This window comes from Meleagris gallopavo, chromosome 5 (genome assembly GCF_000146605.3).
Source record: "Meleagris gallopavo isolate NT-WF06-2002-E0010 breed Aviagen turkey brand Nicholas breeding stock chromosome 5, Turkey_5.1, whole genome shotgun sequence".
NCBI lineage: Eukaryota > Metazoa > Chordata > Aves > Galliformes > Phasianidae > Meleagris > Meleagris gallopavo.
In genome coordinates this window covers 18,576,796-18,602,654 of record NC_015015.2, presented here as the reverse complement: position 1 = coordinate 18,602,654, position 25,859 = coordinate 18,576,796, and the positions used below count along the sequence as shown (strand labels likewise).

The window sequence follows — 25,859 nt, the reverse complement described above, 5'->3', positions numbered from 1 at the left end:
ACCCCTGGCCACCGCCAGCTGCAGGGCAACCCAGCCACAGGAATGAGCTAGAAACAAAAGTTTCAATTATAAAGCACAAAAACTTTCAAATGACGCTTCTGCAGCACCTCTCAATTCAGTGCGATCTGCAGCAGCTAATCCTATTTAAATCAGCTGGATGGTTGCCACTGCCTTCAGCAGGAGAAGGTCTTAAGGGTACACACATAATGCATCAGCAATTTGCTTGAATGGAAGCTGCATTTGCTTATGTAAGTGCATTACCAAGCCTCAGAGTCGACCTTCCTGATGGTCAAAAACACAGGCCTCTCACACACAGCTTGCAGAGGGTTTTACAGGATGTGTAAGGGCTTTAATTGCAAGTAAGCACATTGATCCTGCTCGGTTTCAGTGGTATTATGTTAGTCCTATACACGATCAGAGGATTTAAGTTTTTGTTATTGTTGAGTTGGTGTTTTTTCTTGGTTGTTTGATTATTATTATTCTTTTTTTTATGAATTTCCAATTGCTTCACAAGTGACACGCACTTTAAAGACCACCTAGAGACCTTTGACAGAGTGTAACATCTCCTGTGCCCAAGCACTTCTGAAGCACAGTAGCCACTGTCTCCTGCAGTGTGATCTTCCAGTATGTTACCATCAAAGCACAGCTGGATGTAATCAGCTGTTTTAAACCAACCCTACAAATAAAGCTCTGTAACTCATATGTTAAACACTATTTACTGATGGTTTTGGATGAGACAGAACACTGAAGACTCTAGGACACCGAACTCCCCGTGCCTTCTTTTTTCCACAGGTTTGAGCCCTGGGTTTTGGCTAAATATCTAGCCACATATTTGCATCCTGGATGGTTACTTCCACAAACAAGTAGGATGGCATCCCCCGTCTTGCTTCCCTGAAGTGTGTTGCTGTAACCCACAGAGAGCCATCTCCACTCCTGAGATGGAGGTTTAGTGGCAGATAATATAATGACAGGTGTGGAAATATCTCGGTACAACTTGGAATGACTTGGGATGAAGATGTAAATTATATATTACCTAATTAAGTGTAGTAGGAGAAAATGAAGTGAAACAAAGCATCTCCATGACAATGAGCAATCTGCTGAAAACACAGCATGTCAACGTTGTTAAAATAGAAAATTATAAAGAAGTCTTTTGATTCATTTTCACCTCGGTTCTCTGCCAAATAATTTCAAGTTGCAAACCCTAGATATTCCTGCTGTGAACTGCACAGTTATGAATGTGATTTTTCTGCCTTGTAGATATATTATTCCAAAGCTACCGGCTGCTTGCAGCTCTTCTAAGGCAGTCTGTCACTGACAGTTAGAGAAGACCATTTTGGACAGACCACATCTTCATCCAAAACCAACATGATGTTGCCAACAAACTTTAATTTCTCTGTCTTCTCATCCACAGTAATCGGAAAAAGAATTTCTAGAGATAAAACATGTCAAGTAGCAAAAGGAGAATAAAATGAATATAAAATATTAAACAAGACAAGTGGAGGTTGGATTTTATCTTAAATATTTGTATCTCTTTTGCCAGTAGATCTTTTGATCTCAGATCCAAACAAGGGTCTGACAATGTGAAGCACTTGAGACAAATCTGTCCAACATCATCTAAACATTACTGAAAATACAAATACATCTGATCTGAATATCCTTAAGTTATGGGCGAAGCTAAGTTCTCTGGCCTTGAATCCTGCAGTACAGTTTCCTTTGCACTTTGTTTTGCTAGAGAACTAATAGGCCCATGTGGACAATACAGGGCACAGTGCCTTATAACTGCTATATTTCAGATGAGAAACTCTACCACATCCTATCTGCATTACAGTCTTTCAACGTCTCAAGATGATTTTTCACAAACATTGGGTGTGTTTGCTTTCCTGTACAAACCAAATTCCATTGCAAGTTGTTCTTATTTCTATTCTCCCTGCAGTTTCAAATGGGAGGTGAAGCATTTCTAAAATACTGTGTGGCAGACGTTGTAACTCAGGAGTGAGTGAAATAGGTTCAAGGAAACAGAAGCAAGGAGCTATGAAGACTGAATTGTTTTCTAGGTTCTTCAGTTTACTTGCTGTGCTATGTTATACAAGTGGTTTATCCTCTGTGCCCCAGCGCTGCTGGCTGCTGAAAGGATATGTTCCCATAGGACTTTGCAGAGTCTAACTCGAAGAAAAGCTCTGTGAATCTGATGAAAAATGCACAGAAGGGGGCAAAGTTTTCATTCTTTAAGATCTAATCAGAGGGTCACTGACTTCAGTGGATTTTGGACTGGAAATTCAGTCCTCACTCATTCTTTTACTACACGTAGAAATTAGTATACCTTTGAACACACAAAAAAATTACTTCAGCTTGTATTTTACACTACACTGGCACCAAAAAAATCCAAAAATGATCACAAGCTTGATGGGTTAAGTGGAGTAAAGAATTACACTACAAAGAAGTTCAGGCTCCAAGCTTTAACAATTATTCGACTAGTTCAGCTGCAAAGAGTTAAAGCTCCCAAAGGCTGGTGGGTTTCTTGTTGTGCCATCTGAAGACAAGAGAGGAAAGGAAAAAAAAAAAAAGAAGAAAGAAAAACGGTCACAGCCAGTTAGCCACAGTAGACTGAGTTCTCAGGAACACATCTGCAAATTGGGCAGATAGATTCCCCTCCATGCCACAAGCCCCTGTGCTGTCAGAGAAGATACCTCAAAGTCCTCACATTTGAATCTCAATTACAGAGAAAGATTTTGGAAGACACAAAAGCACTCCATCAGCCAGGTACGTCTGACTTATTGTTTTACCCAGAGCAAACTTGGTTGATACACGTATGAAATTTTTTAAATACTATTTCTCAAAACAATTGCTTTCTTAATCCTCTTTATGGAGTACTTCAAAGCTCTGCAGGTGTCTGGATATTATCTCAGTTGTGAAGAATTTGGAAAGAGCACTTGCTCTGCTTTGCAAAAGGAGACCCTGCAGATCAGTCAGAGGAAAAGAAAAAATATATAATATTGCAAAACAAATTTAAATGTATTGTAGATAACTGTGTTCCTGTCAAGTTACAAATAATTACAAACTAATGACAGAATTTGATGGTCAGCAAGCAGCATTTACCAACTAAGGCTCCATGCTATCATGCAATCTGTTTTCTCTCCATGTCTAATCAGTGCTGTTCAAATACCTTATTTTATAACTGAAAGGTGGTTTTGGTTTGCTGCAGTTCCTAAGATCTAATCATTCACTATTTGGCAACATTCCAATTACTGTGAAATTAACATGAATATGGATGATGTTTTGAGGGTTTTTTTTTATGTCATGTTAGTAATAGCTTAGAAGTGGAAATCAGCAGAGCCCAAGATATAACATGAACACACTTTAAGTAGCATGGAACAATCTAGAAAGACAAAACAATCCCAGCAAGGGCCTAAGGAACTACTGCTGTCACAGAATCCAGGATAAAGATTCTCTCCTTCACTTACTGAACTGATTACTTATTTAAAGCCCAAGGAATATTAAGCAGTGACAAGAAGGAAGTACTTTTAAGTGTGTTTTATTTAACCAGTACATTCTGTATGTCTGTCAATCTCATTTTTAATTATCTTAATTGGTCTTTTCTCCATTCTATCTCCAACAATTTTTCTGGACAGTATATGCTTAAGAACTCAACACGGTCAACACGTTGGTTAAACTATCTGCCATTTTTAATACTCATTTGAATTCAAAAACAAACCAGTAGGAAAATACCATAATCCTAACTTACTGGTGTGCTCATGGCATCCTTAGTATGGAAGTTCAGTTACTTTACTAAAGACCATGAAAACAAAGAAGCTATGTAACCACACAATATGAAAGACAGGAAATACAACCCAGTAAATCCAAATTTGTGCATACTCCTCTAAAAAGAACATTTTTGAATAGCTGTAAGAAACAAGCAGCAAAGATTTCTGTTTAGCATCTCATCTGAATGTGAACAATTTGGCAAATTTCTCTTCAAGCCAATAATACCAAAACATCCTCAGAACAGGGTTAGCTAATTTAACTGACTCCTAACTGAACTTTGCCTACACTGCAGTACGTTTGAAAAGGAATCTAAACACATTAAGAACCACCACCTTTAGGAATTCCAGGACAGGCTGAATGAGCTCTGGCAGCTGGTCTTGTGGTTGACAATCCTGCCCACAGCAAGGGGATTGAAACTAGATGATCTTTGAGGTCCTTTTCAACCCAGGCCATTCTATGATTCTATGAAAGAAGCACTCAGATCAGTTACACAGCAAGTGCTGCTTCACCATGATATTTGAGTGATACCACAATATACAGAAAGAAAATTGATTATTTCTTTCTTTTTTTAATTGACAACAAAAGGGGCTGTGTCTTCCCTCCTATGTGTTATGGCCCAACCACATCTGACGAGGCTCATTTACCTGCGAAAGAATTTAGTGGCAGATTCACACTACACTGCAGCTTGCATACCAGCAAGTGGGGCAGGCAAGCAGTATATTAACAGCATACAGAAGTTCTTATTGTACATGAGAACATATCCAGATTATAATTTGATGTAGCCAGCGTCATCAGTCCCACAAATCAGCCCCACAGTGAGTCTTGCTGTAAGCGCTGCTATTCTGGAATCCCCAAATTTTGATGGCACACCACTAGAAGATATTCATCCTTCCTTAAAGAAGGAATCCTCTGTTTCTTGCTTTTGCTATTACAGCAAAATAAAAACCAGGCACAACAAAAACACAAATCCTAAAGAATTTGAAAAGAGAAACTGTATTTCAAAATGCAGAGGGACTTTTGGCAGGGCTTTTTCTTCAAATACTGCACTTTGAAGCTAGCTCACAGCTTTAAATTATGCAGATTTGGCAAAGGCTGCACCCAAGAACTGGGCAGTGACTGAAAGGCACAGCTCTGCTGTCACTACAGACTGGTCACTTGGTTTCCACCCTGGCATCTTTGCTGTCCCGAGAAGTGTTACTACACAAGCTGACTGCATTAACTATTGTAGATTTTTGGACAAACATGTTAAAAAAAAAAAAAAAATAGCTTGGAACCTACTCATGAAAGCATACAAGATGACAAATCCAAGCTGCAAACCCCACAGATGAATGTGACGGCAAGACAAAAGCACGGGGCAGTCAGCTCATCGATCCTAAACAGAGCCAGGCAGCGTGCGCGCACTAACACGGTTAGAAACACGGCTGGGCGCGACTGCTCCAACACGTCTTCCACTAATCTTGATGTCCGCCTTGTAGTTCCGCAGCTTAAGGAGGCCGGTCCCACTGACCGGGGAGCCCAACCGAGCCCGGGCGAGCACCGCAGGACCCGCGTGTTACGCGCCCCCCTCCCCCACCGCCCCAGCGCCGCAGGCCCCGTGCAAGCACCCGCCTTCTGCCAGCAATCGAGGGCGGATCCGCCCGGTGACGGCAACGATGCGGAAAGGCCCCGGCCCTTGCGGCCCCACTCACCGCCCGCGGCCCCGCCAGACCCAGGGCAGCCTCGGAGACGAGGCTGGTAGAGCCGCCGAAGGAAACTACCGGCCCCAGCAAGCCCCGGGGCGGCGTTTCCATGGGAGCCCCGCGCCCGGAGCGCGGCCTTTACTGCGCTGCTCGAGTGGAAGCAGTAAGGCTGGCCCAGCAGCCAGGAAAGCAAGCGTTATGCTTGTAAATATTACCTTTTTTTGTTGTTGTTTTTTGTTTTTTTTACAAAATTCCGAATAACTGGCATGCAGTTTAAATGATGAGAGAACTGACGTGCAATTTTAATGCCACTTACTCAAGCAGATACTCTTAGAGTGTTCAAAACATCTTTCTTTTGTGTTGTTTGCCTCAGATACTGCAGGATGACCCAGCCAGCAGATGGAATGTCACTGCAGATGGTATCAGCTCTCAGCAATTCATCCTTGTTTCAGCCAGGTTCTTCCCTGCTGAATTTTGATGGGCACGTCTTCTTTTTTGGGCAGAAAGGATGGCCGAAGAGATCCTGTCCCACGGGTGTTTTCTTCCTTGATATAAAGCAGAATGAGCTCAAAATGAAACCTGCTGCCTTCTCTAGGGATTCCTGTTACCTTCCCCCACTCCGCTACCCAGCTATTTGCACGCTTAGAAGTGATGGGGAGTCCGATAAGCACCAGTACATCATTCATGGTGGGAAAACACCTAACAATGATCTTTCTGATAAGGTTTACATTATGAGTGTGGTAAACAAAACTACCAAGAAAACCACGTTTCAGTGCATTGAGAAAGATCTAGATGGAGATGTCCCTGAAGCTAGATACGGACATACAATTAATGTAGTTCATAGCCGGGGAAAAAGCATGATTGTTATATTTGGAGGTAGATCATATATTCCTCTTGCACAGAGAATTACTGAAAAATGGAATAGTGTAGTTGATTGTTTGCCATTTGTGTTTCTTGTTGATTTTGAGTTTGGATGCTGTACGTCATACATGCTTCCAGAGCTTCAAGATGGACTTTCCTTTCATGTTTCAGTTGCCAGAAATGATACAATCTACATTTTGGGAGGCCATTCACTTCAAAATAACACCCGACCTCCTAGCCTTTACAAGCTAAAAGTTGATCTCCCGCTGGGTAGCCCAGCCGTGACCTGCTCTATCTTGCCAGGGGGAATATCTGTGTCGAGTGGTATTGTGACTCAGACTGGTGATACTGAATTCGTCCTTGTTGGGGGCTACCAGTCTGACAACCAGAAACGGATGATCTGTAACACTATAACTTTGGAAGATAATAAAATAGAGATTGTTGAAAGGGCAAGCCCAGACTGGACACCTGATATTAAACACTGTAGAATGTGGTTTGGCTGTGATATGGGCAAAGGGTCCATATTGTTGGGCATTCCTGGGGCCAACAAACAGTTAATCTCAGATGCAAACTACTTCTACATTTTGAGATGCAACAGAGCAGAAGAGGATGAAGAAGAAGAATTGACATCACAATCATGCAGTCAGGCATCTACTGAAGACCAAGGAGACTCTACTCCATTTGAAGATTCCGAAGAGTTTTCTTTAGTGCTGAAGCCAGTGGCTTTGATGTTGATGACATGGATACTTACAATGAAGATGATGAAGAAGATGAATCAGAAACAGGGTACTGGATCATCTGCTGTGCCAGCTGCAATATTGACATTAACACCTGGGTGCCTTTCTATTCAACAGAACTCAACAAGCCTGCAATGATTTTGTGTTCCAGTGGGTCTGGCCATTGGGTTCATGCACAGTGTATGGATCTGTCAGAGAGCATGCTCCTACGGCTCTCCGAAGCAAATGTCAAGTACTTCTGCAATGAGCATGTTGACCTTAATAAAGGGCTGCAAACTCCCAAAAAGGTGGTGCATCTGAAAAAGCATCCCATGAAACGACTGCACAAAAAGAAAACCATGAAGTTAACCACACCAGTGAAAAAGTCTTTTCTTCGGAGATTATTTGAATAGATTTGTACCACTGATTTGTATTCAACTGGGAGACTAAAACAGCTAGCAGTGGTTGAAACAAAATGGGTTACTGAGGTTCCTACTGATCATTTTATTAAATTGATATTATCTCAATATTTCAGTTATATTTCAAAACTCATGAGCATTTTTTGTTTCTTATGTATGTTTTTGTAATACCCATATAGGAAGCTTATTACAGAGGGCATCGTACAAACACACAGCCAGATATTGGTAACTTAGTGCTATATTTTTTACAGTAGTATAACTTACTCTCCAATCATTCCCTGTAAATGTGGTAGAACTCCTTTAGGAAAAGATGTTATCTCATGTACTCAGTGGTGTTAGCATCTGTCAGTAAACAAAGACCATATTGCCCATTTTAATTTTTTTTTTATCTTAGCAAGTAGTTCTAGAAATATTTGGCCTAATTTATAACTGCCTTGCTCCAATTTTACGTTAGTGTAATGAGCTAAAATTAGACTAATTAATCTGTTTTTAAATTGAAGTGATTTTTAAGTCCCTTGTCAGAAATAATGAAATATTCAGACGCTGAGGGTGAGTTTTCTTCAGGGACTTCCATTACGAAAATCTTTCAAGTATTTAATTCTGGATAATTCATTTTTATTTTGAAAGGTACTGAATGGTTATGTGTCAGGTTTGGCTGTCGTTAAGGATTATGACCTCACAGTAAAAGTTAAATTACATTTTTAAACCATTGTGCTCAACAACTGCTTTGCATTTGTATTTTTAAAAATATATTAGTTGGATAATAAAGTTTGTAATAAAAATGAGTGGGTTATTTTCACCTGTTCAGGCAGTAAATCAAACACAGCAAATCTGAAAGTCTAGGAAAGGACAGTATGTGTGTGTTCTTGGGAAGTGCATCTGAAGTCTGTAAGGAGTCTAGCTTCATAGCTGCCACATGCCGTGAGCTCCCACTGACTTTAGAAGTTCCTTCTGATGAACAGGACTTTTACCATTTACTCCAGGTCTTCCCTTGCACGTTTCTTTCTCTGCTCCTGCAGGGTGACTGGGTAGATTGTGACAGTATGAAAGTGCAAGCTGTTGCTCAGGGGGACTCATTGAGCCAGTGTTGCATCATGAGGGTGAAAACAAATGCAGCTAGCTGCTCAAAGCATGGGGGCAAGATTGGATTCAGATTGAAAAGGACATTGTCAAGGTTGAATAGCCCAAGAGTTTACTAACTTGTTGTGGAGTCTTTTATTGGCTATCTGTAAAGCCTCATCATTTTTTACTTGTATTTTTTTTATTTTTATTACTGTTCCAAACATCTTTTCAAAAAATCAATACCATCCATTCAACATTTGTGAGCCAACACTAATAGCTCTGTATTCACAGTCCACTTCTTGTGCTGGAGCCCTCAATAAAAAGGAAAAGCAGCAGGAGCAGCTGTCAGACATCTGATCAGTATGTGCAGACCCTGAGCAGCCACCCCTTTCAAAACCAGCAGTGTGTTCCAATCAGCACAAATGTGTATGCACAATACTCCCCTTGATACCTTCACAAGTCAACAGTAGAGGATAGTAAAGGGTAACAAGACAAAATTACCATTTCCAATCTCTTATATTCTGATGGAGGTTATAGTGTGGGTAGAATTTGTAAATGGGAAGTAGATCATCCTGGGACTTGTTTCATCCATTTTTACATTAGTGTAAATCCATAGATTTAAATGGTAGTTTCCTTTTTTCTCAAAATATACTCAGAATAAATAAGGCTGTATAGTTTTCAAAGGAATAAATGAAAGTTAGAGCCCTTTAAACTGTTGAAATTCAATAGACAATATTCTCTTTTGTAGTTTAGTCATAGGTATTACTCAGTCAAATTGTCATTAAAATATACATTCAGCACACGTTACAAGCTTTATTTACATCAACAACAACAAATCTCCACATTAAAATTAAACAACATCATCACAACACAGACAGGAGGACAATATATGCACACAACAGAAATTCACCCCTCATCCCTTCACCACCACAGCACTTCTCACAATTACTTCAATCCCTGGCAATAGCTGGTTTGCGCTTTGCCTGTTACCCTGTTGCTATCGATATCTCAAATTCTTGAGGAGCCACACTGGGCAACAAATTTGTTTGGTCTATGACTTTTTTAAATGCATGTGTCACTTCATAAGGAGGAAGAAATAGTCAAACTATGTCCCAGCCTTGCAGTGAAGGGGAGTAGAACAAGCATTAAATCACATTTCAGAGTTACTGCTGGAAGAGTAAATCATAGGTAAAGTAAAATATAAAATTCCTAAGGACTCGAGCATAAAGAAGTGTATGACCACTGACCTGTAAATGAAGACACTTCACATAGCATTCAAGGTTGCAGAAAATATTTAATTATTTGATAATTCTGATGAAGCTTTTGAGGCATGTGCTTGTTAGAGCATTGATCGTCTTTAAAAACCAGATAATCAATACGTTTCTTTCTCATGCAGTGTAGAATTAGAGGATAAAATTAAGCAGATTTGAGGGCAGAAGTAAATCCCTGTTGTGTCTGCATCCAGCTGACCTGTGTGTTTTGTAACCACAACAAACAGCATCAGGGCTCCCAGTCACATTTTAGTGTTGCTGTTGTTATCATCAGCTTTTAAGATAAAGTATATGGTTTTACTGCTTGTGGAAGGTACTTAAATGCTGAAGTACCTAATTAGTCTACAGGAAAGGCAAAGCACAAACTTTAGTGGTAGCACTAAAACGTGTCATAGTTCAGAGTGACTCATTGCACCAAAAGACCATTGGAAAGAATGGAAATAATGCCACTGGGAACCCAAAGCAAAAGGAGAAGACTGTGTTCAGATTGAAAAGGAATCTGTAAAGTTATTTACTACCAGATTTACTGCAGTGCAGACAGAAGGACTTGCTTAATTGTAAGGATTGGCAACTCTAGCTCCCTCCATATATGATTCCTATCCTCTCCCATTTCAAGCAAAACTAACTCCTGAAAATAGCTTGAGAAAACTCCTGTTTTGTGCCTGTATTTGGGCTTTGGAAATTGTCCCTCTTCAACAAAAAAGCAAGATAAACATTGTAAAAACGTTCTGATTTCTCAAAACATGCATTGGTCACTACGATGTATGCAGATCCACCTTTTGTTGGTAGTTATTGTGATTTCTCTTGTTCAAAATGCCCATCTTCAGAGGAAGAGCTGGCCACTGAAAATACAGCAGTTTCACCTTTTGACATCTCTGCTGGTGTTGCTAGAAAAACTGCTAATTAAATCCTTTCTAAAGTGTCTTTTGGGACTGTGGGTAATATTAAGCTTGATGAATAAGGTAGAAAAGTTCCCATACTAAGGAGTTGGAGCTGATCATTTCTCTAAAAATTATGCTATATTCAGTCACCTGAAACAGCAGTCTGAAAAACAGTGGTGGTAGACCTCATTATTCTTCATCTGTTTCTGATTCTATGAGAATACACGGAAAGTAAATTTCAGTCAATTATTATGTCCAGGAGGGAGAAGGAGGTGATTGTCCCCCTGTATTCTGCCCTTGTAAGTCCACATCTGGAGCACTGCGTCCAGGCCTGGGGCCCCCAGTACAGGAGGGATGCAGAGCTGTTGAAGTGGGTCCAGAGGAGGGCCAAAAAGAAGATGAAAGGGCTGGAGCACCTCTCCTGTGAAGAAAGGCTGAGGGAGCTGGGCTTGTTTAGCCTGGAAGAGAAAGGGCTACAGAGAGACCTCATGCAGCCTTCCTGTATTTGAAGAGAGCTTACAAGCAGGATAGGAAGTGAATATTTACATGGTCTGATAGTGACAGGATGAGGGGGAATGGTTTAAACTACAACAGCATATATTTAGGTTAGATGTTAGGAAGAATTTTTTTACTCGGAGGGTGGTGAGACACTGGAATGGGTTTTCCAGACAGGTTGTGGGTGTCTCATCTCTGGATGGATTCAAGACCAGGTTGGATGGTGCCCTGAGCAGCCTAATCTAGTGGCTGGCAATCCTGCCTGTGGCAGGGGGGTTGGAACTAGGTGATCTTTAAAGTCTCCTCCAAACTAAGCCATTTAGTGATTCTATGTTTATTACTTTAGGAATAAAGGAATTAAATCATCCCAGTTTACCAGGAAGCTGTCTGGGGGGATTGGTTTTATGTTTGGTTCTGTTTGTTGTTGATGTTATTGTTGTTTTAATGACTTCCATTTTTTCCATCCAGAAATGATCATGGTCAGCTGAGAGAATTAAGTTGGTTATATAAAGTCTAGAAATTAGGTATCTAATTACCTGATTGCAGCAGGAAATCAGGTAGCTAATAATGTAAATGCTCAATTTGCTCAGCATTAATTCCACTCAGACCAGTTGGTTTAAGTAAGTTACTTGACCCTGACAGAAGTCAGTATAGCGGTTTAATGCAGTAACACGGACATAATGGTCATGGCTGATTTTTAACAAATACTGGAGTAGTGTTTGTAAATGAAGCAAAAGTTATCCACAGACTAAATGAAACTGGTTTTACTTTCCTGTCAAACAGCTGCCTGTGGGGAAAGGCGCAGAAAGGGCTGTGGAGATACGTGGAGCAATCTTCATTTTTGTTAACCTGGTGACCTCAGAACAGGGCTGGAATCCCAGCTGAAGACTCTGGGTATTAGACCAGTCCAAATAAAAAAATATGCACAATCTAGATGAAAAGTGAGACTGTTATCACAACCTTATGAGCACAGTCAAAAAACTATAAAGAAATACAAATTTAGAAACTTAAATGCATATAAGTCCTTTATTTTAAACAAGTGTTACAAATAAAGAAATTGTAATACAATAAAAAAGAAGTAAAATGATGAAGCTGTGCTGTGAGACAGCACGCAGAACTCAGTGCAGTGAAAAACTGGAATACTGTAAATATCTGAAGTTTGTGGCTGAACTGAGTAAAAGTCAGCTGCTTTGCTTAGAGTCAAATAGAATTATTCCTGTGAGGACAAAACATGTGAGACCACAGTCAAGACTCCTCTTATATTCACATCATTTCATAACAAGGCAATTCATAGTCTGAAGTCCTTGACTAAAACTAACAAAACGAGATACATAATGTCATCATATAAAGAATACAGTCAATAAACTTTCAAAAAAAGAAAAGCATTCACCTTGAAGTAATTACTGACAGATTTTTACAAAGTATTAGCATAGAAAATGTGAAGGTTTGAGAGAGTACCATGAATAAAAGTGTCTCCACTTTTCTAAAGCCTCTTCAAAACCAAAAAGCTTAACAATAGGCTGAGTAAACAAATGATGCACCTGTCTGCAGTCAAAATGTGTTTTCTCTCGGATGCATGCAGCATTGTTATTTTATTCCTGTTTACAAAGCTCCACTTGCAGGTACCTACCCTTTCAGTTCTGTTTGTTTTAATGAGTTCAAAACTCTCAAAGAGTCCCTTGATTTACACAGAATGTCAACAACAGGGAAAAAAAGATTAAGGTAGATTCAAGCCTAAAGAAAAGGATAAAGAAAATATTAACAATCGCCTGTGTCAATTGTTCTGCTGATAGTTGGTGGGATGTGAAATGTATTTTGACAGCTCCATAGTATTTCACAAAAGAAAACTTCCTTATCCTCCTGCCTGCCTGTGTCCCAGCCCATGCACTGTTCGGCTTGATGAGTTCATGAGTTCATAGTGAGAAATGAGACACATATGGATGAAATGTACTCAACTCTTTTGAATGGAGTGGGAAAAATCGCTTGCTCTTGTGTAAGCAGCATGTTAATTTGGAATTTGAAAATGTCAGTGAAGTCACTGTGTGCAAAATGACCAAAGTCTGGCCAGTCTCTCGAGTGGTGTGTATGCAGTGCAAAGAACAGGTCAGGATTACTTGTGAGTGAAATTCACTCTTGTGCAAAAGCAACATATACCACTTAAATGAGGTGAAAATCACCATGACCTCAGTCAGGATTATTAAACTATGCCTTAGGCTATCCAAGCAGAGGAAGAATGAAAACTAAGGTAGTACAATTGCCCTAAATAGGTATACAATGGAACAAAAAAGTGTGCAACTATTTGCATAATGAAATATAGTGTACCAAAAATACAAAGCATGTCTGCATTTACTGCTAAAGGATATTCTTTGCCATACTGCTGATACTTATATTCCATGGGAAACAGTTGCACTTGTCTGCATTTATTAGTAAAAAATTATACTTATGTAAACCTGGCATTTATGCTCTATGGGTAGTACTTGTTTTATTCAAAGAATTGAAAGAAATAATTTAATCTAGAAATGAACACTCAGTAAGTGCAGATGTACATGGTAAACAATACAAAAGACTGCTGTTCTTATGATTGCTTAGAAAATGAAGTGTTGTAAGCAGAAGACATTATTTCTAGCCTCAAATTTTGACACAGTGTTAAACTATATTTAAAGAAACCCTATTAAAACTAAATCCTAAATTACAAACTACCTTCAAATTGGATTAAAAATAATAAAATCAAAAGAAAGGCAATATCAGAATATGATTAATTTTTATACTTGTTACTAACACTTAACTCTATTTCTTCATAATTCATAAATAGTAAATACCAGACCCTCAAAGATTTAGTAAGTAACAAGAGCAAGATATTACTAACAGAAACCTCAGACCAGTAGTCCTTTAAGTTTGTTGTTCTCTTACACTCACAAACCAACTCCTGCCACATAAAAATAAAAACACAAAGTGTGGGTTTTTTAGATCCGTGCTTTTGATTCTTTGTGCATTTAATCTTGTTTCTGAAGTATTTCTTCAGACACAATTGTGCCCTAGCTACAGGTGCTAATGTGAAAGGCTGGGTGATTTAGGGATATCTCAGATATTTCTGAGTATATTTCTTGCCTATGTCATTGAATAAAATCCACATAATTTTAACATTTAATTTTTTTTAGATGTAAGCACCACTAAATGCTTACATTATGTATGCATGCATGCATTCAGTGGTTGTCACACACTTGAATTTAAGCTTGCATTTGAACACTGCTGAATGAAGGTCTAGACTTGTTCATCTGCACTGGTGATATGTCCAGAAATAATTTAGTTTCCAAATCTCATGGTTTATACACATTAACTTTTAAATCCTTTTATCCATTTAAACCAACATTATCCACAAGAACTACTGGTGCAATCTCATCTGATATAAGCAGCTTTCAGTCATGTAGCAATAACACTTCAGAAAGGCAAATACTACCAACATAATGGTGCTCCTGATAGAGTTTAAAATATGAGGAATGCTAACTAAATATTGTTGTAATAATGTAAAATACACTATACAGTAATTTTAAGGCAGCTATTAGTTCTTTTCACTATGCCTTTATGCAGACTATCCTTCAGGTTAATAAACATCGTTCTTCCCATTTTATGTATCTAGAAAATGAAATAAGTGACATTTCCTAGATGAGAAAAAGCTCAGTACTGGATAGTGTTAGAGCATATCAGAAATGGTAACGGAACTATTTAATAGAGAAGACCAGAACACTGACATGTACCTGATAAAGTTAACATCCATCTCCTGAAAAATGGGTCTGCTATGACTTTTTGTCACCTCGTGAAATTGTGGGCTTGCATTCAATGACAATTTAGTGGTGACTTCAGTAAGGCCAGGAATTTACCCAGTAAGATTAAATTGGTACAAAGATGCCACATAATGAAGTCACCATCAAAATCTAAAATTTGTATGAAGCAACAAGCTGCATAGCAGAGCTTAAATGTGCTTTGTATAGTGAGATCACAGGACACTGTAATGCTGATTTAGGTGCACAAGCACAGGTTTGCATTTTAGAGTAAATGTGCTACAATAAAAATATCTTTGAAAAATTATAGCTACCCTTCTTTTAACTTCATATAGTAAATCAGCATGCTGATACCACCACCTGCTCCTAGGCAAAGCTACAACCTAAACATTAAATGTTTTAAATGTTTGAGATCAAAGTTTGTATCTTTAGTCAGTATATTGTGTAAAAATAGCCAAACTTTGTTCATCCCAAAACAATTACCTAACTGTCTCATTGGCAAATCTTGACTTATAAAAGCCGAAGAGCCATCAATAAAATAATCAAACCCTCTTGAAAAGTAAACAGCAAAATAGCATATAAAATGCAAACAGAACAAATAGCCATGCTCAATTTTTCAGCAAGCATCATAACTTTCCAGTATTATATTCATTCCAAAATACTGTTCTATATAAAACCTTGTTTACTCTGTCTTTCTCACTTATAAACAACACTCTGAGACCAAAATAAATTCATGGCCCTTCTTTGCAATTTGTTTCCACTTCCCTCTCGCATAACAACTGGTAAATGCACCACTGCATTGCTTCTGTTCAAAGCTTCCAACAGACATGGCATTTCATTAAATTCCATTCAGCACCTTTAAAAGGGAGTATAAAATGAAAGCTTCAACCTTCCCTGTACCCCTACAGGCCTGAAAAGGAAGCTGTCTCCACTCAGAAAGACTATCACAAACCCAATGAATTTTACATTTAGAGTTCCACTGAATCACTGCTTTCCAAAGAGATCTCCGGTGGCGAAGAATCACCTAACCCATCATCTGGATCGATCACGAAGCCCTGGCTTCTTAACACTTTATGAGCATTCATGAACTTCTGGAGGAACTTAGAAGTATATAGCCAGTGATGCTTTAAGACATCCTCCATTTCATAGAATTTGGACTGCCTGGCATTCATTTTTCGGAACCTCCTAAATAGTTTGTTTCCAGACTCATTCCCTTCACTTGCCCAAGCACCAATGGACCCATCTCTTTCAATGATTTCAGGTACATGAGCAAGGGTTTTGTGAAAATAATTGGTAATCTTGCCCTCATATCTGTATTTGAACTTTGTAGACAGGAGCTCAGCAAAACGCTGTGAATTGTAGCTGTACTGGCACAGCAATTCTGGACACTCTTTGGCAGGGCACGAAGATCGCCATACTGGTTTCATTTTCAGATAAAGATCCATTAGTTCTTTTAGGGCTTCATGCCTTTCCTCACACTTTATTAATTCACATACTGCCTCTACTGTCTCTTTGGACATGAGCTTCCTAGCAAAGTTCCCACTCATCCTCATCATAGGTTTTAATTTCATCTTCTTCCTGAGATGTTTGTCAAGAGTCAACTGCCACCTCTTCCTTTCCTCTTTAGACGCATCAGGGTTCTTATAGACTTCACCAATCTCCATCTGGAAAATTCTGTAGAATTCTGTTGCATTGCCAATGTCACAGTGCAACGCGTCAATGGAGGGAACAGTCTCTATAAAAGGTTTGGCCGAAACACCCTTCACTCTGTCACGGAGCTCATCAACAGATTCGTGATATGGGTTGGACCTCCATATTTCATATCGCTCCAGATTTTCAGCATGGCTCCTGGTGATGGAGTGGAAGACCAAATTCTGGGAGGCCTCTAGGCGGGTTGCATCACAGAGGGTACAGATATAAGTGGAACCTGAGGCCTCCAGCCCTTCCACTTCCCTTACAAGTTTCTCATCATAGCCTGTACCTCGAAAGATGAATTTGAATGTTCTCAGGATACCTCCCATTTCAAGAAGCAGTTCACTGTTCTTCATAGCCTCTCTTTCTGCTATGAGAGGGCTCAGGATTGCTGTCAGAGTTTCATGGTCTGATTCATCAGCCAGCATAAGGCACAAGGGTTTGCAACACAACTCTGAATTAGGCTTTACTTCTTCAAAGATCCTTATCCTTTCATTCCCATGGTCTATAGCAATGTTCATGACTGTAAATGAAAAGCGTACAGCCTTCTCTGGGACAGCAGGACCACTTCCATGCTTCTCGCTGACATCTCCCATTCCGTCACAGCACTCTTTTACTACCACAGTGAAGGGACCATTCAGATAGTCATCCAGGTTTTTTGCCTTCATGCCCTCCAAGATTTCTTCTTCCATGTCCTTTAAAGCAGAAACCAAGGCTGTATCATATCGAAATCTCTTTGCAATTGTGTCTATTGGGTAGTCATCAATCGAGAGGGGTAGTCCTGATAATCCATCTATAATTCCCACTTCTGTGTTCGTGGATACATTTTTCAATGGGGGTTTCCATTCAAAAGGATGATAACCTGGTAAGAGGGCTTTCTCAGCAGTGCGAAGAGCATGCAGTGGCTGGAAAATCTGCCTCCCAGTGACAGCTTTTACAGTTCGGTACATTTTATGATATTGGCTACAGCTGAGAAATGTGTTGATTCGGATTGCCAGGCAAACAGCAGGATGAAGTCCAGATCCTTTGCCTTGCATTATAGCCTCCAATTCATCTGCTTGCTTGTGTTCATTTTTTGCTCTTAAAGCTAGCAGGAACAAAGTCATGCATACAGCCTTTATATCACCACCTTCTTCTTTCTCAGCAAAAGCCTTGACTTGACGTTTCAGTTCTCTCAGACGATGTTTCTGAGCTCTCCTGGTCAAAGACAGGAGATGCTGCCTTGGTCGGCCACCTTTATTTATGGGGTTATAGAGCTCTTTATCTTTCATCTCCTTGTGGTTAGAGAAGTGTTGGCCATATTTTCCATACAAGATCTCTTCATCACATTCTGGTACAGGGCATCTTATGCTCAGGCTATCAAGGATGTTCAGGAAGGATTTCACTGGGGTTACCAGATCAGTAGGGAAGCAAGGATACCAGCAGGAGGGGCAATAGCTGCCCATAACTTTGATGCAACTGAGAATGCAAGCTCTGCAAAACAAGTGTCTACATGTTGTTTCCACTGGGTCTGCCAAAATATGCTCACAAATCTGGCAAGAGATAGATTTAATGAAATCTGCTGGATAATCAACTGCAAGCAGTTTGGTGCTGAGATGTCTGTTCTTGCAGTTGGTAATCTCTTTCATTACATTTTTGTTATTTATCAGCACTTGATTCTTTATGCCTCTGCTAACTCGAGCACGTTCTGCAGTGATCTTCACACGTTTGCCATGTTGTACATTGGGTGGTTGGCTTTTTCTCTTGACTCCCCGCCTGGGAGTGTGGCACACTTCACAGTTTGTAGAGTGGGGCTGCCACTCCATCGTGCTATTCCTAGGAAAATAAACTTCACATGGAGTATTACTGAATTTCCTGTGGATAATACTCCAGCAGTTGTGACAAAATCGAGTGGGATGGATAGTGTCAACATCCCCTCTCACATCAATCTTGAACACTTTTGCAATAAGATCTGGCCAAGAAGTTGCTTTTTTCTCTTTCTTTCTCAGAAGACAAAGAGTTTCATCATCTACTGGTCCATGTACTGGATGAGTTCTCTTGTAGCAATCAGTTTTAAATGAAGCTCCACAGATGCGGCAAAGTTGCTTCAGATTGTTCTGGTGAACTGTGTTGTCTTGTATTTTCATGTCATTGACATTTTTCTCAAGTGCTTGTGTATTGCCCATGAAATCCATCTGTGTCAGAATTAACTTTTCTCCTCTTGGAACTTCTTCATCTTTATGCAGTGTGATGTTTTGGTCTGTAGAAGCTACCTCTTGTTCTTGATCCTTGTTTATGCATTGGCTTTTATCAGAAGGTGCTTTTTGAAATGGTCTCACTTTAAACAGCTTGAATTTCCATTCAGAAAATTTTGCATATGGATGCTGAATCTCTTCGGGTAGGTCCATTTGTGATGTTATTGACATCTCCAGTGTGGCAGAAACCAGATCACCTGAGAAAGAAGCTGTAAGTTAGCTTATGTTCCAAAATGAGAAATAGTGCCAGTGCCTGAGCATATGCTTTAAATACAATAACTCTAATAACTTTAACTGAGAAATGCTTTTTAAGTTGCTTTGCCCAAGACTCTTACATACTGAGAGATCCAAATGTGGCTGTCCATGCAGTACCTCAGATAAGTACTTGGTTATGCTTTGACTTTGATCATGAGACATCTGTAGTCTATTGTACCACCAATGCATATTGCATACACCTGTTAGTCATCAGGTCCTAATTTCCCAATCTGCCTCCTACTTCTTATAACTAACTTCGCAGTCTACGATAGATAGAAGAGTAATGTTCTAAAAGTGTGGCAAGTTCTTCATATGAAACTGAACAAGATTGGTGGCTTCAAGACATAATTTTTTCTGTCTCATGCTATATTATTTCAATCACTTGAGACTACTGCTGTCACACCACTTCTTAGTCCTTGATTCTGACCTGAAGTGTCTAATGCATGCCTATGCCTTCCTACACAGGCAGAGTAGCATATCCTATTCAATCCCTATGCAGACTGTATTCAGACCTCAATTTTGTAAGGTACTTTATTATACGGATGCTGAATGTGAGTGGTTTCATTAAAGCTGTAGGAGTGTATCCTCTGTTGATGCAAGGTGCAGTGGTTCCCTGGACTCTAAAGGAGATATGGCAATTTATACTCACTGCGTATTTGCTCTAGAGAGAATATTTATACATTTCAAGTTAGTCATCTGTTTAAGTGCCCTGCTGAGAACTCTGTTTGTAAGGATTACTGGTACTGGAAAGCTGAAAATGTCTGTTCAAATTTGACCCCAATTGTAGCTTTCATAGAGATGCAACCAAAAGTAATATCAATGTGATTGCCATGGGAATATGATATTCTATAAAAATAAATAGAAGACTTTCACCTCAAACACTGAAACTTTGTGCTACTGCATCAGGCTTAGAAAACAAAATCATGTAGAAACAAATACAAAAGTGACTATCATATTTTTCCTTATCTGACAATGAGAAGTGCAGAAAGTGAACAAACAGCATAGAGAAGATTAAACTGTGTTTCCTGATTGTTTCACTTGTTTTACTTAAATCTTGTTTTACTGATCCAAATGATATGAATTAAAAAAAAAAAAGAAAGAAAGAAAAACTATACATTAAGACTATGTATATCAAACTAGAAATTACATGGGTGTGGCTTTGATTTCTCTGATTGATTAATCTCCACCTAGCAATTCACTAAACTTGGTGGAAATTTCAGTTCTGTGTTTATGTGGAAAGTGTCCTTCATAAGAAATATATCCATGCCATGATCTGGTGATGCTCAGTGTGTTTCTGAGATTGTTTTATTGATAACCTTTCAATGAAGCAACATTACTGTGCAAACTTTGAGAGTCCATTGGGAAAGGACTGCACGCTTTGATAAAGTTCTAGACTCAGAATGACAAATCAGTCTGCTCAGCTTTCCTTAAGAGCAGTGTTTAACTTCGAAATTGTTCATTAGGCCTTGGCAACCAAAGCTAACATCTGTTTTCTTCCCACTTTTTCTTCATTTCATCCTACTGAGAACAAGCTGCCCATACCTCTGTCCCCATCTGCCTGAATTGCTCGGTCCAGCTGCCCACGCTGTTGAACATCGCGGGCTGCACTGCAGCCCCCTGCTGTCCACAGCCGAAACAGCCTGGTAACGTGCTTGCTTGTGCTCTGCTGCCTGTGGATCTTGATCTGCTGCTGTGCCCAGATGAATTCAGATCATTACTACCGCCCACTTTCTTGGCTGCATCCTGTGGCAGAGATAGTAAAACCTATCCACTGAGCAATAACCTGTTTGCCCCTGAATCATCTTGCATTCCTACAGATACGTGCTCTATTACCTGCAGCACTGGCTGCCCTACGCTGTCTGCAGATCCCTTTCTGTGAAGGGAAATTTGTGTAATTTCACCATCTCTAGCAGCAATTTCAGATTGTCTCAACCCATACGCAATGCCTATTCAGGGCAATACCAAATTCATTGTAAAGAAACAGCCAGCACCGAGTACATTTAAAGTAAAATATTTAATACTTTCCCTCCTCGGCTATCCCATAGACTAAGTGCCACCTTAGTGCCTTACTAATCTCCAGACCTGTGGCCATTCCTATTAATTACCAACACAAATGAAGCTTTACCCTCACTAAAGAAAAGTACAATGATCTTTTTTTTTTTTTCTTCTCTCTCTCTCTCTCTCTTGCACTGAACATTCCCTTGAAGAAATGAATGATAAAGAGCCCTCTTAGGTCACCTTAGTCTCCTTCAGGAGATAGTAGCAGCCAACAGGCTACTCATCAGACACTTTAAATGGCCTGGATGCCAGGCAGTGGAGTTTGAAGCAGCTCTGCTGGGAGAGGTAGAAATATCCCCAGTGCTAGGAACATTTCATGCTAGATTTGCCTTTGGTCTGTTATTCTAGTTGTGGGTCACAGTGAACAATCCTCCTCACTGTTTATCCCACTCAAATTCTTACAGAGTGAACCCCAGCCGTGAACCCCAGCCACGGTTATTTAATCAACTCTGACAGCTGTATTCAGTATCACCTCTTTTTACCTTGAAAAGGGAAAAGAAATCCCTTTTCTTCCCAGCTCGCAATATTTCATACACTTCTGAAGAAAAGCACAACTGTGATACTGTTAGTCATGTCAAGGAAGACCTTGCTTTATGAACAGTCTCACTGCACATACAGAATAAAATTGACTTGCGCATTAAAACAGGAAAATGAATCAACATTCAGTTGCCCTACAAGCATTTGAGTTGCTGCCATTAGTGCAGCCAGCCTACCTTTAGCTCCCTGTCAGTATGCAGAGCTGCTGTTATGTCTGCTCAGTTTGCTCCACATGTCAAGCTTGCTTGCTCTCCCGTGTGCTCTTGCTCTTTCTTTGTCCCCTCTGCTTTTTAAAGACACTGCAGTGCTGTTTATCTCACTTATCCTTGTGCCTCTGAGCTCCCAGTACCACTTTGGTGCTAACCACAGGTTACTTCAACTAAACACAATGCAGAACTTTCAAATCCAGGTGGCACCTGGCAATTTATGAGGCTTAACCACAAAATTCATAAAAACAAGGTCTTCTTGTATGAGACTCTAGGGCTCTGAGATAAGTATGCAGCCTCTCCGAGGAGCACCTGCAGTGTTAGGACAAAGCTCTACATTTGGCTTTCTTCTTTCTAGCTTCAGAGCTAGTTTCTTCACTGTCAGCTATCGGAGAGAAGAACCTGGTGTCTGGTCACACTACAGTCACACACCAAAGCTGTTTCACTGAAGGCCAGAAGCCTGCTTCCTGTGTTAACAGCAGCCAGTCCTCTGTGGTCTGGGACCACACAATGTCTTTTCTTCTGATCCCACTATCTCACTTTCAGAGATTTTACCTTCCTGATGGCATTCTGAAGGTACTTGACAAGAGAACAAATCAACAATATAAAAAACTAGTTCTGATTCTGAGTAACTGGTAGATAGTACATCAGGCATAGGCAAGTGTCCACAGATGCTGGGCAATAAAGTTCAGTGTTCACGCTCAGTTTTGACTGAAGCACATACTTCTCAGAAACTCACTCCAAGTGAAAAGAAAACAAATTCTGTTACACAAGAGCACCTTGAAGGATTTTGGTCTCCTCAAAAAACATTATGCAACAAACTGTAATGATCCACCAAGCTCTTCCAAAGTGAACATATGCTCACACTCCAGAAGTGGGAGTTTCCAGTAGCAACACTTGCTACAGGTAAAAATGATGAGAGGATTCCCTCCTATTATCAGCTTTGATCTTGTAGAACAACAGTTCCTTCCTGTTCTTGCAAGATGACAAGTCATAGAGAAGTGAAGCTAGACCTGGGTCAGTCACTCATTTCACACTGTATGTCCCAGGAGATGCCAATACCTCCTAGTAACTAAGTGCAATTATTTGTGCCAAATCAAGTAACGTAATGACAAAGAAAACAAAGTTTGGTTGCAAACTCTGATACCCTTGGTCAGATTCTGACCAAAATCTCAGAGCTGCTGTAGAAACAAGTGCACATGAGTGTCAGGACAAGGTGGAACAGAAATCACGGTAGTCACTCCCAGGCCAAGGCAGGTTAGAGTAAGGTTGTCCTGACTCTGGTGTTTGCTCACCAGCGAGAAGATGTCATGGCCCAGCCCTAAGCACAGCATTTCTGCTCTCCCTGTCTTGCCAGGACTTCCTCACAACCTGCCTGCCTTCACTGTCCCCTCACTAGCGTTTGGAGAGACCTTTTCAAAAAGATATCAGGTCAGGCTGCAACAACAGGTATCAATCAAAGTAACTCTCCGCAGGCTCATGCTGGTTTCCTTCCTTATCTTGAAACAGCAGATGCAACTAGCTGACAATATGCATTGAGGGATCAGGGGCTCTCAGAGAAGTAGTCTAGCAAATCTGTCTGTCCCTCTGCAGGACTGATTCAAAACCTTGCCCAGGCAGCTGCCTAACGCCCCATTCCCTGTGAGACTGAAGTCTGGTGTGAACAGCGCTGGATGAGAGCAATCTGATCATCAGCACAGCCAGGTGAGTACATGTAAGCAGTCACGCACTTTACTTCCAGCGTACTCAGGAAAAATCACCTTGAAAAAATATTTTCTGGAAGGATACTACAGGTAAATAATGTTTTAATTGATCTCCAGTTGAAAGAGCTTTGAGTGTGGTTTATGTGTGTATAAACAGAATTGCTGGGCGGTTTGAGTTGTGCAGTCAGTGCTGGAAAGTATTTTCCCTGTGCAACTGGCACCACCACGTGGAGAAAAAGCAATTTTACATCATTTTATGTTGCATTATGGTCATGGGTACGTGACTATTGGCCAAGTCTGCCAAAAACCATAAATATTTGGGAACTGCGCTGACTAAAGACATTTCATTTACATTTGAGATAAAAGCTCCTCTATTCCTTGTGTTCCTTTCTAGTCAAAATGAACTGGACATCAATGCTCTGACTACCTGACATATATCTAAAAATTGTGGGATTTTGCCACAGAAAACTCCATTGAGGGATATCTATTTTATAAATCTATTATGCATTTCCTCATTTTACAGATAATGAAAATAACATGCCGTTTTTCAACTTCACAGGGAATAAGGAGGGCTCTGAAATTTAGCCAGTTGTCCAGCAAAGGGTCCACAAAGTTGGTTAAATTATTCTTAATATAACTACTTGTTTCTTGTGGTATGTCAGAGTCCCAGATGAAGACCTGACAAAAAAATGTAACAAATAATCTCATGGCCAAAAGTGGCACTCAGAGGGCTGCATTCAGGGTTCCATAGGTCTTACTGCTACTTGCAACTCCCTGAAAGGAGGTTGTAATAAGGTGGGGATTGGCCTTTTCTCCCAGCAATAGGATGAGAGAGAATGGCCTCAAGTTGCACAGAGGTAGGAAGCAGGCTAGGTTGGATATTAGGACTTTTTTTTCTCAGAAAGAGTGGTGAGTCATTGGAACAGGCTGCCCAGGGAAGTGGTGAAGTCACCATCTCTGGGAATGTTAAAAAAATGTGTAGATGTGGCACTTAGGGACAGGCTCGAGCAGTGGGCTCGGGTGAACCTCATGGGGATCAACAAAGCCAAGTACTGACAGATGGCAAGCTGGACATGAGCCAGCAATGTGCCCTCCGCCCAGAAAAGCAAACATATCCTGGGCTGCACACTTCTTCTGGAAGAGTGGCCAGCAGTCGAAGTTGGTGATCCTGCCCCTCTACTCTGTGCTGGCAAGGCTTCACCTGGAGTACTGCACCCTGGCATGGAGTCCTCAGTACAGGAGAGATGCAGACCTGTTGGAGTATGACCAGAGGAGGGCCTCAAAAATGATCCAAGGGATGGAACATCTCCTCTGTGAGGATAGGTGGAGAGAGCTAGGGCTGTTCAGCCTGAAGAAGAGAAGGCTCCAGGAAGACCTGATAGTGGATGGATGGATGGATGGATGGATGGATGGATGGGGCTGTGAGCACCTAATCTAGAGTAGGCATCCCTGCTCATTGCAGGCGAGTTGGACTAGATGATGTTTAAAGGTCCCTTTCAACTCAAAAGAATCTATGATTCTATAGTTTAGTGGGCAGTATTGGTAGCAGACAGTTGGAATACGATCCTATGATTTTCTCCAGATGCAGCCTCCTGCTCGCACCAGCTGGCACTCAGACAGGCACTTTTGGCTGGCAAGGGCAGGAGCCCAGGAGTGTTCCAGGGACCAGTTCTTCACTGCAGATCTGGGACCCCAGAACAGAGACAAAGTGCACTCTGAGTTAACACACGCTAGCCTTGGGTGCTTGCCAAGGACAGGCACAAATGCATACAGCAAAATTCCCCTTCTCTGTGTTTAGGGAAACGAAGCTGCGTTTGCATTCGTGCTGTCCTAGTTTTTCACTTCCTTAGAGCCACCCACTGTCACACGCTACTGGGAAAAGCCAACATCCCCACTGCCTCAGGTAGCACCGTGTCCTTAAGCGAGCCTGGCCACGTCCCCACGGCGCCGAGGGGCTGCTGCTAGCAGGCAGGGCTCAGGCCCTTTGCTTGTGCAGCTGTGCGCTTGTGCAGCGCCCATGCCGCGAGGATTTAACTGAAAAGCTCAGGTGCTTCCAGGCTGCAACGCATTGTTTCCAGGTGGGACAGCTCTCCCTAATCACGTCACGCCCTATCCACTCAATGCTTTCTGCACCTGCTCTCCTACTAGCGTTGCTATGTCTTACATCACGCCGTACTTCGGCGTACTTTGATCCCTCCGCAGGCGGCCGAAGCGGAAGGAGGGGAAGCCCTGCAGGCATTAGGCGGGCG

General features: G+C 40.8%; 3 protein-coding genes across 4 annotated transcripts in view; 1 reads left to right on the top strand and 2 right to left on the bottom strand.

Moving 5' to 3' along the window:
• C5H11orf74 (chromosome 5 C11orf74 homolog) overlaps nt 1–5,539 on the bottom strand; it is a 39,794-nt gene extending 34,255 nt beyond the window's left edge. The window contains exon 1 of one of the 2 annotated variants that reach the window (XM_010711263.2): nt 5,451–5,539. The gene's annotated coding sequence lies outside the window, so the exon portion shown is untranslated. Of the gene's footprint in view, nt 1–5,370 lie in introns of both variants that reach the window. The other variant, XM_010711264.3, reaches the window with a different exon arrangement.
• On the top strand, nt 5,472–10,960 carry RAG2 (recombination activating 2). The gene is given in 3 exon segments (XM_019615504.2): nt 5,472–5,645; nt 5,815–7,001; nt 7,004–10,960. Coding segments are annotated over 3 exon segments (1,710 nt in total). The 5' UTR covers nt 5,472–5,550; the 3' UTR covers nt 7,432–10,960.
• A 1,207-nt stretch (nt 10,961–12,167) lies between these two features.
• RAG1 (recombination activating 1) lies at nt 12,168–22,005 on the bottom strand. The gene is made up of 2 exons (XM_010711259.2): nt 21,878–22,005; nt 12,168–19,048 (listed from the first exon to the last, which is right to left on the bottom strand). Exon 2 carries the CDS (start codon nt 19,020–19,022, stop codon nt 15,894–15,896), a length of 3,129 nt encoding a protein of 1,042 aa, XP_010709561.1. The 5' UTR covers nt 19,023–19,048; nt 21,878–22,005; the 3' UTR covers nt 12,168–15,893.
• Between the last annotated feature and the right edge of the window lie 3,854 nt (nt 22,006–25,859).

Coding starts and splice junctions, on each gene's coding strand:
- RAG1 (XM_010711259.2), bottom strand. CDS start 19,022: ATGTCAATAACATCACAAATGGACCTACCCGAAGAGATTCAGCATCCA.